We start from the raw sequence: 12,853 nt of genomic DNA, 5'->3' as shown, positions 1-12,853 counted from the left end.
AAGTAAAGAGGAGGAATCAACATAAAGTTGTACTGAAAGATAACTGCTTAGGGTTGGGCAGTTCAATATGACAGAAGTACCAGCAACTCCCAGTAAAGCTGCAGGGAGAAAGTGGTCTTTGGGTGTCAGAGGTTGAAAAACAGGGGATGCCTTAGGTCAACAGAAAAACATATTTGAAAATTGAGATATGTTAGTTTAGGTGCTGTAATAGCAGGGATTCAAGGTAAATTGGCAAAGTTGTGTGTCACTCTTACTGAAAGGAAAGGTGAAGAAGACACTATTAAGGGGACAGCTAGAAGTACAAAGGGTGCTAAAGGACAGGACTGAATGAGTCATGCATGTAACAGTACTGGAACTGCAGGCGACAACCGGAGCAACCCACAATGTACAATAACGACCACTAAAATAGGTTAAATCCGGCACATCAAATCACCTGCTGTAGCATGCCATCTCCTTATTGTAGAGCAGAACGTACTACTGAAGTTTACATGCAGGATCAGAGGACAGAGTAGCTGGAGGAGGAGGAGACACTAAAGGATTAACAAAAAGGTACCAGCAGCACAAGCTTTAACAGGATGTGCTCCTCATCACCCACCGGCTGCTGGTCTCATCCCACCGGAAGTCCACCGGCCACTTCTTAAACTCAAAATTATATTTGGCTAACTTCTTCTGCGAGAAAGCAAAATGAAAGAAACGTCAATTAACAACGAGCATACAGGGTATTTTCCACATAGAAATGTTTGCATAGCTGCCAATGAGCCTCACAAGGTATGAAGACTACAATGGCAAATATATATCTTTAGGTGTGGCCTCAAATGATAAGAGTGTCCTGTGCCTATGTTTGTTCCACATGCCCCAAGGTGAAATCCTGCCAATGAATAGACCATCAGTTCTCTTGCGGACATAAAGGCAAGTGAATAAAAATGAATGCCCCCATGCTTCCTCTGCAGGTCTAGAGAATATGTTTGAAATCAATAAACACTGTCTAATAGTCCCCACAAAGTTACTTTGAGTATAATTATACAGAGTGCGTATGACATGATCCTACAGGGTTCATCTCCCAAAGAAAATTCAATCCAAAGCATGACATTGTACTGAGTTTACTTTTAAGCGCATTTTAGATGAAGAACGGACTGGGGCCGGCCTGAAGAATGTACCTTATTTTGTGGGCTATTGACCTTCTTCGTCTCTTCTAATATTCGAATGAACTGAATATACTGAGGGTTTGTCCAGCGACCCAAGCCTGCAATGGAAAATAAGAAACTGGTTTTCAAAAGGGATGTAAGACAAGCAACTGTGTAGGTAAATGGACAGTATTCGAGTGAGTGAAACAGCTCAATAGGCATGAGGACTGAGAGCCACAAGGCCGGTCTGGATGTACCGGGAATCGGTCATTTCCTCGGGAGGCTGGAAGGGTGGGGGGCCGCTTTTGTTAGTATGGGCCTTTTTTGTAGCAGTGCAGCAATTTTAAAATCACTGCAAAGTTTCTTGTATATCCAGCAGTTTTCAGACAACAATAAAAGTGTCGAGATGACTCTGGTGATTAATGTACCTTCTGGAGAGAAATCAGAGTTTTGTCTAGCAGCAGTTTTAATTCATCTAAAGTACCAAAGAGGGTTAAAATTCCTGCTGCAAAGAACATGTACCATGCATATCAAAGAACAGTATTTTATGTGCATACCTCAGTGGGTTACTGTTCTTGTCACAGAGATTCTTTTCTTACTTTGCTGTTCATAAATTACAATCGTAATCTAGCATAGTAAGCCATGAACTGCCAAGAAAGAGCTACATGCAAACTGCACGGTACAGGTTAGAAAGTTATGTTTTTTCACAGTCTTCCATTACACTGATGTTGTTAAAAAAGGTTTGTTTGGGTAGAAATATATTCTTATTATTAAAGTCAACCCTAACTACTGTGCTTTGTTCTGAAGCCTGAGCTTGTCCTATCCAGGCCAAGCACTCTTAAAAAAATGCCTGCCAGTATAGATGACATGTGAATCGTACAGCTTGAAGTCCCCTTTGCCTTCAGTAACATTTTCTATATTCTGATTTACACACGTATAATGGACCCTGTTAAAGGGGGGTAGCGAGGAAACCATTGAAGAGCCCCAACAAAGAATGTTGTATACCGGTGTACAGTAAGGTCATAATTTACTATGCTTTAAAAGCTACTCCTAATGAATATATAAAATATATCATGACAAAAAACGTTGGAGAATGCACCATTGTCCCCAAATTTTCTTGGTGGGGAGAGGGTGGGGGGGCGAACCCCCTTGCCCCCCTTTGTAGTGGTTAGGCCTGCTCGCCGTATGGGGGTGGTCTGAATCTTTTCCGGCCCTGGAGAACCATCCTGAAGAGAAACGGTGATTCCCATGATACAGACTGCAGAGCACAAGCTGTAAAACCATTCCTCTCTCATCCAAACCTGTGTGTAGTGATCTGACTCACTGAGACTGCACTTGCCTCTCAACCGATTTTCGGTCATTCATGAGATATGTAAAGGCTAAAAGGGGCAGGGGAATAAAATCCTCCTTTACCCTACAATGTGTAATTGCACAGTGGAGATAATGATTTATTATGTTTAGAGCAGGAGCTTCGTCTCACTCCTAGAGATGATCAGAGTGGAATCCAGGGGTCAACTGAGAGGGGGAGACTTGAATCCGCTCTCAACTCCTGAGATGATTGCAAAGGGATATAGACTATCGAAGTCCATGTCAACCTCGGGTGCGCGCAGGTCAGTGTAGTGCAGCAGGACCAACAGTTCACACAATGGCAGCGTGCAATGAGTTAACAGTCTTGAAACTTTACCCCTGAGACACGCCACTCCAGCAAGCAGAACTAACATTGTTCCTGCATATTGAGACAAGGGAACCAATCGGGCAACGCTCAAATAACCTGTAAAAAGAGAAGACAAACAGCGATCAATGTGCAGTCCAAAGCAACACATTAAAGATTCAAGAGCTTCACGCAAACTGAAAAGGCTGAAACCGATCTGTAAGAACGTAAGAAGCCTATCTAAAAGAAGCTCTGTATACACCTCAGCTCTGACCTCTCAGATTATCCTAGGGATCTCAATACTGGCCAGTGGCATCCAGTGGCATTCCATCCCTGGGACTCACAGCTCAACCTATGCACTTGAACCCTTGCCACCATCTCAAATGACTGTTCTGGTACTGGCACATCGCCCCTCGCGGCGGGATGCCTGGCTTTCACCTTGTGGATACCCTGCCGGGGTATCTCACAGGGGAATACCAGGACGGGTTCCCTAAGCAAGCGCATAGATGCCTGCGATGTGGGCGATTTGCGCTATATAAATACATGTACATTTACATTTACATTTACATGTGCAGAGCAGTGCTGGGGCACAATCTACTTCTGAAATAAAATTCTGACCTGCAGCATTCGTGGTCAGAATTAACAAACAGTAAATTTGACCATGGAAAAAATAGAGCATGGGGCATCTGTTATCCAACGATTACTGTTGAAATTGGGAATAACATGAGGAATAACATGAAGACTAACTGGTGGAAATTATGTTTCTGCATCCAAATTCTACGTTTTGTCCCTTCCTGGTGTGTTTTTACACCAGTGCACATTGTCAGGTAATGAAGAGTGACAATGACAAATAGAAAAGGAAGGTATAACTACAGAGAATGGGGATCATGGCAATCTGACACTGCTCTGCCAGTACAGAAACACACACAGCTCTGCCAAAGCACATCATGCATGTGCTGTAAAACTGCTGTGAGCTTTGCAAGCGATCAGTTTTCTTCGGTCACTTTTCCTTTCATTCTTACATTCAGCACTTCAGGCTATTAATCGACCATGTTTCAGAAAACACACATAGGAACACTTGTCGTTTGAAAGGTGTCCTTTTAATTAAAGATAATAAGGTGTGCTTAGCTTGTATCTCTATGTATTGAAGTGGCATTTGTATTGTGTGGATTTGTGTGCAGGAACAAAGGCAACGACACAGCCAACGAGCTGAGAGTAGCTGGTTTGTAGACTGTTAGTGCAGTGCGATACAGTTTATTTATTTATTTGAAATGATTTATAAAGCGCGAACATGACCCTTATGGGTATCAGAGCGCTGTACAAAGTAGAAAAACCACGAATAAAACCAACACAATGGTACAAATGATGTAGTTAAGTCAACACACTGTCAAACAGAGGGGGAAACAATCACGGTTAGGGGACGGGGAGTCAGCCAGGCAGGAGGCAACACTACAGTTTCAGAAGTGTTTTCCAAATAGGGTTATTCCTGGCCCTAGGAGCACAGATGGAAAACGCTTGTGGCATTGTTTTCTCTTTTTTTACATTTCTTTGTCTCCAGTCTGATGGTGTCCTGGCTGCAGAAGTGTCAGGAGTCACAAGAGTTGGAAACAGGCGATCACAGCTTTGTAAATAATGCAGTTCGTTTCAAAGATGGTACAGGACAAGAAGGGGAACCATTGGCCAACACATCAGTGGGTAATGATGTTCACATTACTAAAGGCTCTTGATGAGATGTGCTCTGGCATGCAGGATCGCCTTAAACTGGGCCAGCATGGAGTGTGGGAGGTGACGAAGCTGGGTGTTGCCACCACTGAGATTCAAGTGTCTGAGTGCTTCAACAGAAGTTCAAAAGTCACTTTCTTGGAGGAATGGTTTCACATATTTTATTTTATTAAAGAGTTGGTACCAGGCCGCCTATGTTTTCTTTGCCAATGCAGTCTGTGAGGTCGAGGTTGGTGTCCAGGGTGAACCCAAGTGAACTGGGATTGTGTTAAAGTTCAGGTTCTCAATTGTCAAGGTTCATCTAATTAAGCCAGGTTTGTAATACGTCTTGCTTGCTGGTTTGGGCTTTCGTAACATTGAGCTTCGGGTAGTTGCTAGAGATCAAAGTCTAGATCAGGTGCAGGCAATGCTTGACCCACTGGATGTCTAGAGCAGAGGAGATTTTTTTCGGTCAGAGTTGGGTATCACCAGTATATTGGATCATTTTTATGCTGCTTTCGGTTAGCAGGACCCCAAGGGTCTCTATACAGAGGCAGAAGAGGAGGGTATCTTCTGAGACCAAGAGAGGCCCTAGCGAACAAACTAGTGTCAGTTGGAAAGGTAGGAGTAGAGCCAGTGATCCCATTCAATATATCGGAGGTTGATGTCAGGATGGTCGGCAGTGTTGAAAGCAGCTGAGAGGCCCAGCAACATCATGAGGCAAAGGTTCATCTTCATTTGCGGTCAGGAGAGTGCTGCTTTTCGAAGTTGCTGTACTGTGCTGCAGCCTGATCTGAAGCCATAGTGGTAGTCATGCAGGAGATGGTTGGCACTGATGAGATCTTGCAGTTCTGCATAGACTGCTTTTACAATAAACTTGCCAAAGAAGGCCATACAGGGGAGTGATGGTTGGCTTGTTGGCAAGGACATCAAGTTATAGCGCAGTTCTTTCCAAGTGGTAGGATCTGGCCTGTAAAGTAGCTAAAGTTGCACACACGCAAATAAATTATGTGTTCATAAAATTAACTCTGGAAAATTAGTGACACATTTTCCCCATAAAACAGCCTTTGATTTCCTTTGCATACATCAACATTTTTGCTTACATTATCACAGTACTCAAGCATGTGATCTTTCATAAATATACAAGATTGGATTATTTCCCAGCATCAGTCTGTGAACCCACAATATTCAATGTTTACATAGCTTTGGATCTACACGCTAAATTAAATTTGAAAAAAGCAGTCTACTACTTGTGGTCCATCCACCTCATTTTAGACCGAAACTCCAGACAATGAGGTGACCCTATGAAGACTTTTTCAACATGTGCAAAACACCGTCAAATAAACCACTTTTTAAAGCCTTAAGAAGATTTATGTAGAAAACCTACACACTTTGTTTCTTTAGTGCTTGCACCCTTAGCATGACATTAAACAAGCATTTGCAAATGCAAAAGGTTTCGCTACCTAAAACTCAGGTAATGGCAAATGCATTTCTGCCAGGGTCAGCAGATTGCCAGAAATCATCACCATTGTGCCAGGTCGAGGATTTCATGAATGGGGCAGTGGGCACAATGCTTAATCCTCACTCGCACACACATTCCCATATGTACATGCACAAACACACAAACATAAACTCGCTGGCATGTACTAGTGCACATATAAAAATACACACAAACATGCATGCACTAACACACACACATATATACACACGCACACACACACTTTCAGGCACACACACACACTTTCAGGCACACACACAGCCCAGACTCCTGCTCTTGCAGCATGTCTTCCCTCCTCTCCCTCAAGCAGCCTCTGGTCAACACTTCCATGAGGAGGATGGAGGTGTCTTAGGCTGCCTGGGGAAGGGGGATGAGCAAGTGGGTACAAATAGGTACAGGGGCTCAGGGCCACAATCGGTGTACAAAGAGAATGTGAGTTAAGAGCAGGGAATGAAGCAGGATTGTAGGACAGCAGGAGAGAAAGGAGAATGTGCCTGCTTGGTCCTGTGGTACCAAAGACATGTGGGAGGAGGGTGTAATCAAGTGAGGGTGTAGAGAACAGGCCACCGTGCCTGACTGGGGTTCCAGCTGCTAGAAGCAATCAAATAAGATTGACAAGAAAAGTAATCAATGATAAGCAGTGGATTGATCCAAAGCCCACTGAAAGTATTGCTATTGTCTACATTAGGTCCTCGACAACACACCGCTGAAGCAGTCTGTTGACAAGACTGTAACGGGTACAGTTGTAAATCTTTGAATTGGTGCTGCTATTGTTCCTGGCCATACCATCATGGGTCTACTGTTTGGAGATTTGCAAAACTTTATTTATTTTTTCCATCAAGCACTGGAAAGACCAGCGGAACAGAGCTATACAGCGATGTACAAATAAATTACATACATTGCCTACACTATTGCCAGGGGTCTTACACTTCGAGAGAGATACTTAACTTGAGTGAAAATACTTGAAATCTCACAAGAGGAGAAATGTGGCACTTCACTACAGCCGCAGTACAATGGGTTTCATGGTTAAAGATATGAACCACTGTATCAGGATGAACTGTGCCTTTACAATGAAAGGATAGGCAAGAAGCTTCAGAAGAGAAATTATGCAAGGGGCAGTAGTTATGTTCCTGTAACTGTGGCCCTTACCGTCATTGAAATGGCATCTTGAGCTATTACCTCCCAGCCCAGAGACATAGAATAACCCAAGTATAAAATCCCCTACCTTTCCTGTAGAGGTAGAACACGGCAAGAGGAGACGAGTAGTAGGAAATTGACCAGAGTACGGAGACCTGCAAGAAAGTGCAAGAGTCAACATTGAGTCATCAACAGCGGGCAGAAACGCACAAAGGTGGCCTGCAGAGGCAGTAGTAGGTTCTGCAAACTTGTGAAGGTGCTGAGGCCAAAATCTTAAGAGACTCAGATGAGGGTCTGTGAGCACAGCTCGTGTGGAACACGTACATGTTGTGCAACCATGGACCTTTCCTGCAAGTCTCCCTACAGCATTGTAGCTCTAAAAGTTTACTGTGCAATACTAATCACAGAACACTTAAAAGCAATGTCAACATATATCTAGAAACATTTCAGGTGAATAGGAATACATCCTTGCAAATGGCTATCTTTAAAATGAATCCCTGCACATAACTGTCGATTTATGTTTTTTTTTTAAATAATCTGCCTGTGACAGATTATATTTACGTCCATACATATACCTGTTATGTTATGGTTGCGGCACAGAGAGTAAGGGTCTTTATCCATATGTATTTTTATTAATTTTTATCAGTTTTTTCCATATTTATTTTTCGTTCTGTGAAATAATTCAATTTGATTTACTGTATTTAAATATACAAAAGCTAAATATACACTCATACTTGGAAGTCTGTCAGCTCAAGAAACAAAAGCAGCAAAACAAAAAATAATACACTTACCTGAAAACAGCATGATAAACACTTGTTCATGGATATCTCATAACAATATTTTTAACTGACCATTCTGCCACTCTCCACCTTTCATGACTTAATCTCTCAAAAGAATATTAATTTCTGTAACTTTCCATTAAAAAATAAATAAAAAAGAAATATAAAGAAATACTGGGAAACACAGTGGCTTGGTTGGCAAGCATACAGAAGCTCCACTGAGTTCCTGTGCATCGGACCAACAGCCATCAGTATCCAAGTAAATTTCGAACTGCTAGTGCACAAGAAGAGCCCCTAGAAGTGCTGCCATCCCGAAATTATTGGGAAAGAGGAGCTCCTACACTCATCTTCGATGGTTAAGCAAAATGGCACTCGCAAGTGGGACACCTAGAGAGGAGACCAGCATTGCCCGAGTGGGCGGAGGGGCCATGTTACTGAATCACTAAACGTGTTTAGTACGTTCCAAAAAGACATTTTCTTGTTGAAAACCCAGTGATAAACCAAATCACAGAGTTTACAACCTGAAAATGCATTCGTTTTTCTGGCCCTTAAACAACAGACACAGAAGTAAAATTCAAGAACTGGAATCAATGAAGGTAACACTTACTGGGCATCTAGTCTCCCTCCAAACCAAGAAAGATTCCTTAGCTTTGAAGTGCGAAGATTTGGAAAGTTGCATACAGAGAGAGAACATAAGTGTGAGTGCCTGCAAAAAGAAGCAGAAAGGTCTGGAGGCATTCATGGAGGGTCTCTTCTTGAAATAGTAGGTGACGACCAAATTCAGACTGAACTTGATACAGTTCACAGAGTGGGACAAAAGAGATCTGGAGAAGTGAGGGGAACTAGAGGCATCCTAGAAATATTCAAACCAAGGAAACAGTTATGAGACCAGCACTGTGAAAGGAGTAAGGGAAATATCAAGGTTTTGAGTGCTCGCTCTTTCAGGATGCTACACCAAGTACTCTGATTTGAGCCAGCACTGCAGGCCAATCAAATAGAAACTGAGAAGATCTGTTACTGGCATGGCATTGGAACACCACAAGAATGCTGTGAGGCTCTCGGGCCCAACTTCGCTCTCCATTTTCTGTTGCACATTTTAGTCACATTTTAGCTTGTCAACGTTTTTCTAAATAATGTACATATTTGTTGCTTGGTCAATAATCTACTAAGAATGCATTGTACATGCAGCTTACTCATAGGAAGCCAATCTAGTCACATAATCTGTACACCCTGTTCAAAGCTAGTAACAGAGAACGAGAAATTCTACTATTTTCGTTGACCGGTGGAGACAGCTCCTGAAATCAAGACATTTCATCGCATCAGTGCTGTACCTCTGACATAGTGCAATATGATTATATAAAAAGCCTCTGAGCTACATCCTTCAGAGGAGCACTTCCGTCGAGATTTATCTAGATCGCACTATGTTGGAGATGCAGCTCTGCTGACACTGACCTTTCACCCTGCAAGAGAACATAGCCTGCTCTACACTGAACTGATTACCTGGCACATCTATCCAGGTATAGGGATATGGTGTCCTTAGAGATCTGGCAGAGGGTCTCCCACTATGCTCTCATCGTATAGGTAGTAGCAGAGAGGAATAGATCATATAATAACATAGTAACATTCCCATGGTTGAATTGTTCATAATTTTCACCATTCTAATGCTCGATACAATGCTTTGTTTCATCTGCCCAATTAACGCAGCTCATTATTATTATTATTATTATTATTATTGCATTTATTGAGCGCACAGCTACCCGGAGGTTTCCCGGCGCTTGCCTTGGGAACCCGTCCTGGCTTTTCCCTGTGAGATAGCCCCTACAGGGCATCCCCAAGGTGAAAGCCAGGCATCCCGCCGCAGGGGGGCCGTTGTGGAGATTAAGCAAGCTTAATGCCCAGAGTTGCAGAGTGAGAACCCATGATTAAAGCAGGCACCGAAGCGAGAATTATCGAGTCCGTGGACATTTGAGCTCAAGACCCTGCCGCGTCGGGAATTGAACCCTGGTCCCGGGTCTGACCTCAGCTTCCGGGTCTGCCTGCTCTACACCGTGAGCCACACTTCTCCACATAGATTTATCTAGATCGCACTATGTTTGAGATGCAGCTCTGCTGACACTGACCTTTCACCCTGCAAGAGAACATAGCCTGCTCTACACTTAACTGATTACCTGGCACATCTATCCAGGTATAGGGATATGGTGTCCTTAGAGATCTGGCAGAGGGTCTCCCACTATGCTCTCATCGTATAGGTAGTAGCAGAGAGGAATAGATCATATAATAACATAGTAACATTCCCATGGTTGAATTGTTCATAATTTTCACCATTCTAATGTTCGATACAATGCTTTGTTTCATCTGCCCAATTAACGCAGCTCATTATTATTATTATTATTATTATTATTGCATTTATTGAGCGCACAGCTACCCGGAGGTTTCCCGGCGCTTGCCTTGGGAACCCGTCCTGGCTTTTCCCTGTGAGATAGCCCCTACAGGGCATCCCCAAGGTGAAAGCCAGGCATCCCGCCGCAGGGGGGCCGTTGTGGAGATTAAGCAAGCTTAATGCCCAGAGTTGCAGAGTGAGAACCCATGATTAAAGCAGGCACCGAAGCGAGAATTATCGAGTCCGTGGACATTTGAGCTCAAGACCCTGCCGCGTCGGGAATTGAACCCTGGTCCCGGGTCTGACCTCAGCTTCCGGGTCTGCCTGCTCTACACCGTGAGCCACACTTCTCCACATAGATTTATCTAGATCGCACTATGTTTGAGATGCAGCTCTGCTGACACTGACCTTTCACCCTGCAAGAGAACATAGCCTGCTCTACACTTAACTGATTACCTGGCACATCTATCCAGGTATAGGGATATGGTGTCCTTAGAGATCTGGCAGAGGGTCTCCCACTATGCTCTCATCGTATAGGTAGTAGCAGAGAGGAATAGATCATATAATAACATAGTAACATTCCCATGGTTGAATTGTTCATAATTTTCACCATTCTAATGCTCGATACAATGCTTTGTTTCATCTGCCCAATTAACGCAGCTCATTCTCTCTATGCAAGATACAAACGTTTTAATAAAGATTTGAATTTATTTTTTGTACATTTCGTGTGTTTCCTTTAGGCATGCATGAGTAAACAATGAAAGGATAGATCAAGTTCAACAATGTCCTTGGGAATCAGAATGGACATGTTTGAGGTTGCCATAATTCACCTTTTACCCTAATTAGGTACGGGATTCAGGTAAGGCACTAGGAGTGAGCTACGAATTGGACTAACATTTGAAGATTGTATAGTTGGACTCAGTCGCTATATCCTGACATTCATGTTGTCCTAAAATGCAGTCCTACTTTTCTGGTAGGAAATGTATAGCAAGAAGACATATTAAACCTCCAGCAAAACAGTAGCAGCACAAATTTTAATTATTTCACTGGAAGACAAACGCGGAGGGAAGCGGAGTGAAGTAGTGTGGCTCACTGGTTAGAGGCGGCAGACCCGAGAGCAGAGGACGGCCCGGGACCAGGGTTCGATTCCCGGCGCGGCAGGTTTCTGGACCAGGGTCAGCGGACTCGATAATTCTCTCGCCTCGGTGCCCACTCTGATCAGCGATCACACTCGGCAACTCTGGGCATTAGCTTGCCTCATCTTCACTAACGGCCCCACCAGACCGCCGGGGATGCCTGGTCTCACCCTGGAAATACCCATTAAGGGACCATCTCTCAGGGAAGCCAGGAAGGGTTTCGCAGCGGTCGAAGCGCCTTGGGACCCTACGGGTAAGTAGTGCGCTATATAAATGCCAATACATTTACATTTACAGGGAATGTACTCCAAATCTGAAGACACCCAAGCAAAAAGTCATCAGCAAATCAACTGGACAACCCCAAGATCAGAAACAGAACGTGAGCTGAAAAAAACAAACTAAATCCTCGAAGGACATAACAGCTATTTAAGTGGACTATTATCTCAAGACAGATCTTGAAGGAGCCATTCAACTAAAGGACATAATCAAAGTAGGAAATGCAAGACATTTCAAGGATCCAGAATGATCTAGAAATATAAAGATGTGACAACATCAGGAACTGGGGAAATTAGATGTAGGCTGATGTCCACTGCATGCGGTAACAAAAGCATGACGATCCAGAGAGGGTTCCAAGCAGTAAATCAGGTGTCCTTCATCTGATGATGCGACTAACTTCACACCGACCGAGGGCTCGATTCAAGCCCCATACAGGGGACAGTATGACTTTACAGATAATTTGCTAATTATATTGAATTTCATAGTTGGGTAAAAGTTATGTTGAGGGGAGGGATGGATTTTCACAGAAGATATACTGACTCCTGAGCCCACATTACAACAAGCTGGTGATAGAAAGCTTACAGTCATGTCGATTAACGATTAAGCTTACATCAGTAAATACTAAGGTCCTAAACTCCCCAAATAGCAGGTTAAAGGAATGGTGCTTTATTAGAGAATAGGAGGTTTGATATAGCAGCGGTACAGGAAACATATGTCACACAATTAGATGAGACTAGTTTCCTTCCCAGACAACGTTCCCTTGTATATTATTCTTCGGCCAATACCATAGACAACAGAGTGGTGGTATTTTTCACAGATCAGAGCAATTCACAGCTACATCTCGGAAAATGGACAAGGAAGGCATATATAGAATGGTTCAAGGACTGTTTGAGGGTAGAAAAGTTGACACAGATAAAGTGTACACCCCAAACATGGGACAAGGCAACTACCTGACCAATTTCTTACACACCTCTTGCAGAGGTTGACATAGTACTACTAGGAGACTTTAATTTGGGCACGAGAGACAAGATGAACACCACAACTCACAAGTCTGGAGCTTGCGCTGCGAAGTTCAAGATACTTATGCAGGAGATGGGTCAAAGATACCTGAGGGGAGCAATGTAGGAAGGTGGAATCTGACTATATGGTTACCCTCACTTTTTTCCTGGTG

General features: G+C 43.3%; 1 protein-coding gene across 1 annotated transcript in view; it reads right to left on the bottom strand.

Moving 5' to 3' along the window:
- The window catches only part of ABHD16A (abhydrolase domain containing 16A, phospholipase), a 274,475-nt gene that overhangs the window by 168,884 nt on the left and 92,738 nt on the right, over positions 1–12,853 (bottom strand). The window contains exons 3-6 of the mRNA XM_086924640.1: positions 7,200–7,266; positions 2,809–2,895; positions 1,158–1,243; positions 596–669 (exon numbers count right to left, since the gene is read on the bottom strand). Coding sequence (XP_086780766.1) covers positions 596–669; positions 1,158–1,243; positions 2,809–2,895; positions 7,200–7,266 — 314 coding nt within the window. The remainder of the gene's footprint in view (positions 1–595; positions 670–1,157; positions 1,244–2,808; positions 2,896–7,199; positions 7,267–12,853) is intronic.

This window comes from Lissotriton vulgaris, chromosome 5 (genome assembly GCF_964263255.1).
Source record: "Lissotriton vulgaris chromosome 5, aLisVul1.2, whole genome shotgun sequence".
Classification (NCBI taxonomy): Eukaryota; Metazoa; Chordata; class Amphibia; order Caudata; family Salamandridae; genus Lissotriton; species Lissotriton vulgaris.
The sequence above is the reverse complement of the archived record's forward strand: the minus strand, read 5'-3'. Positions and strand labels throughout refer to the sequence as shown.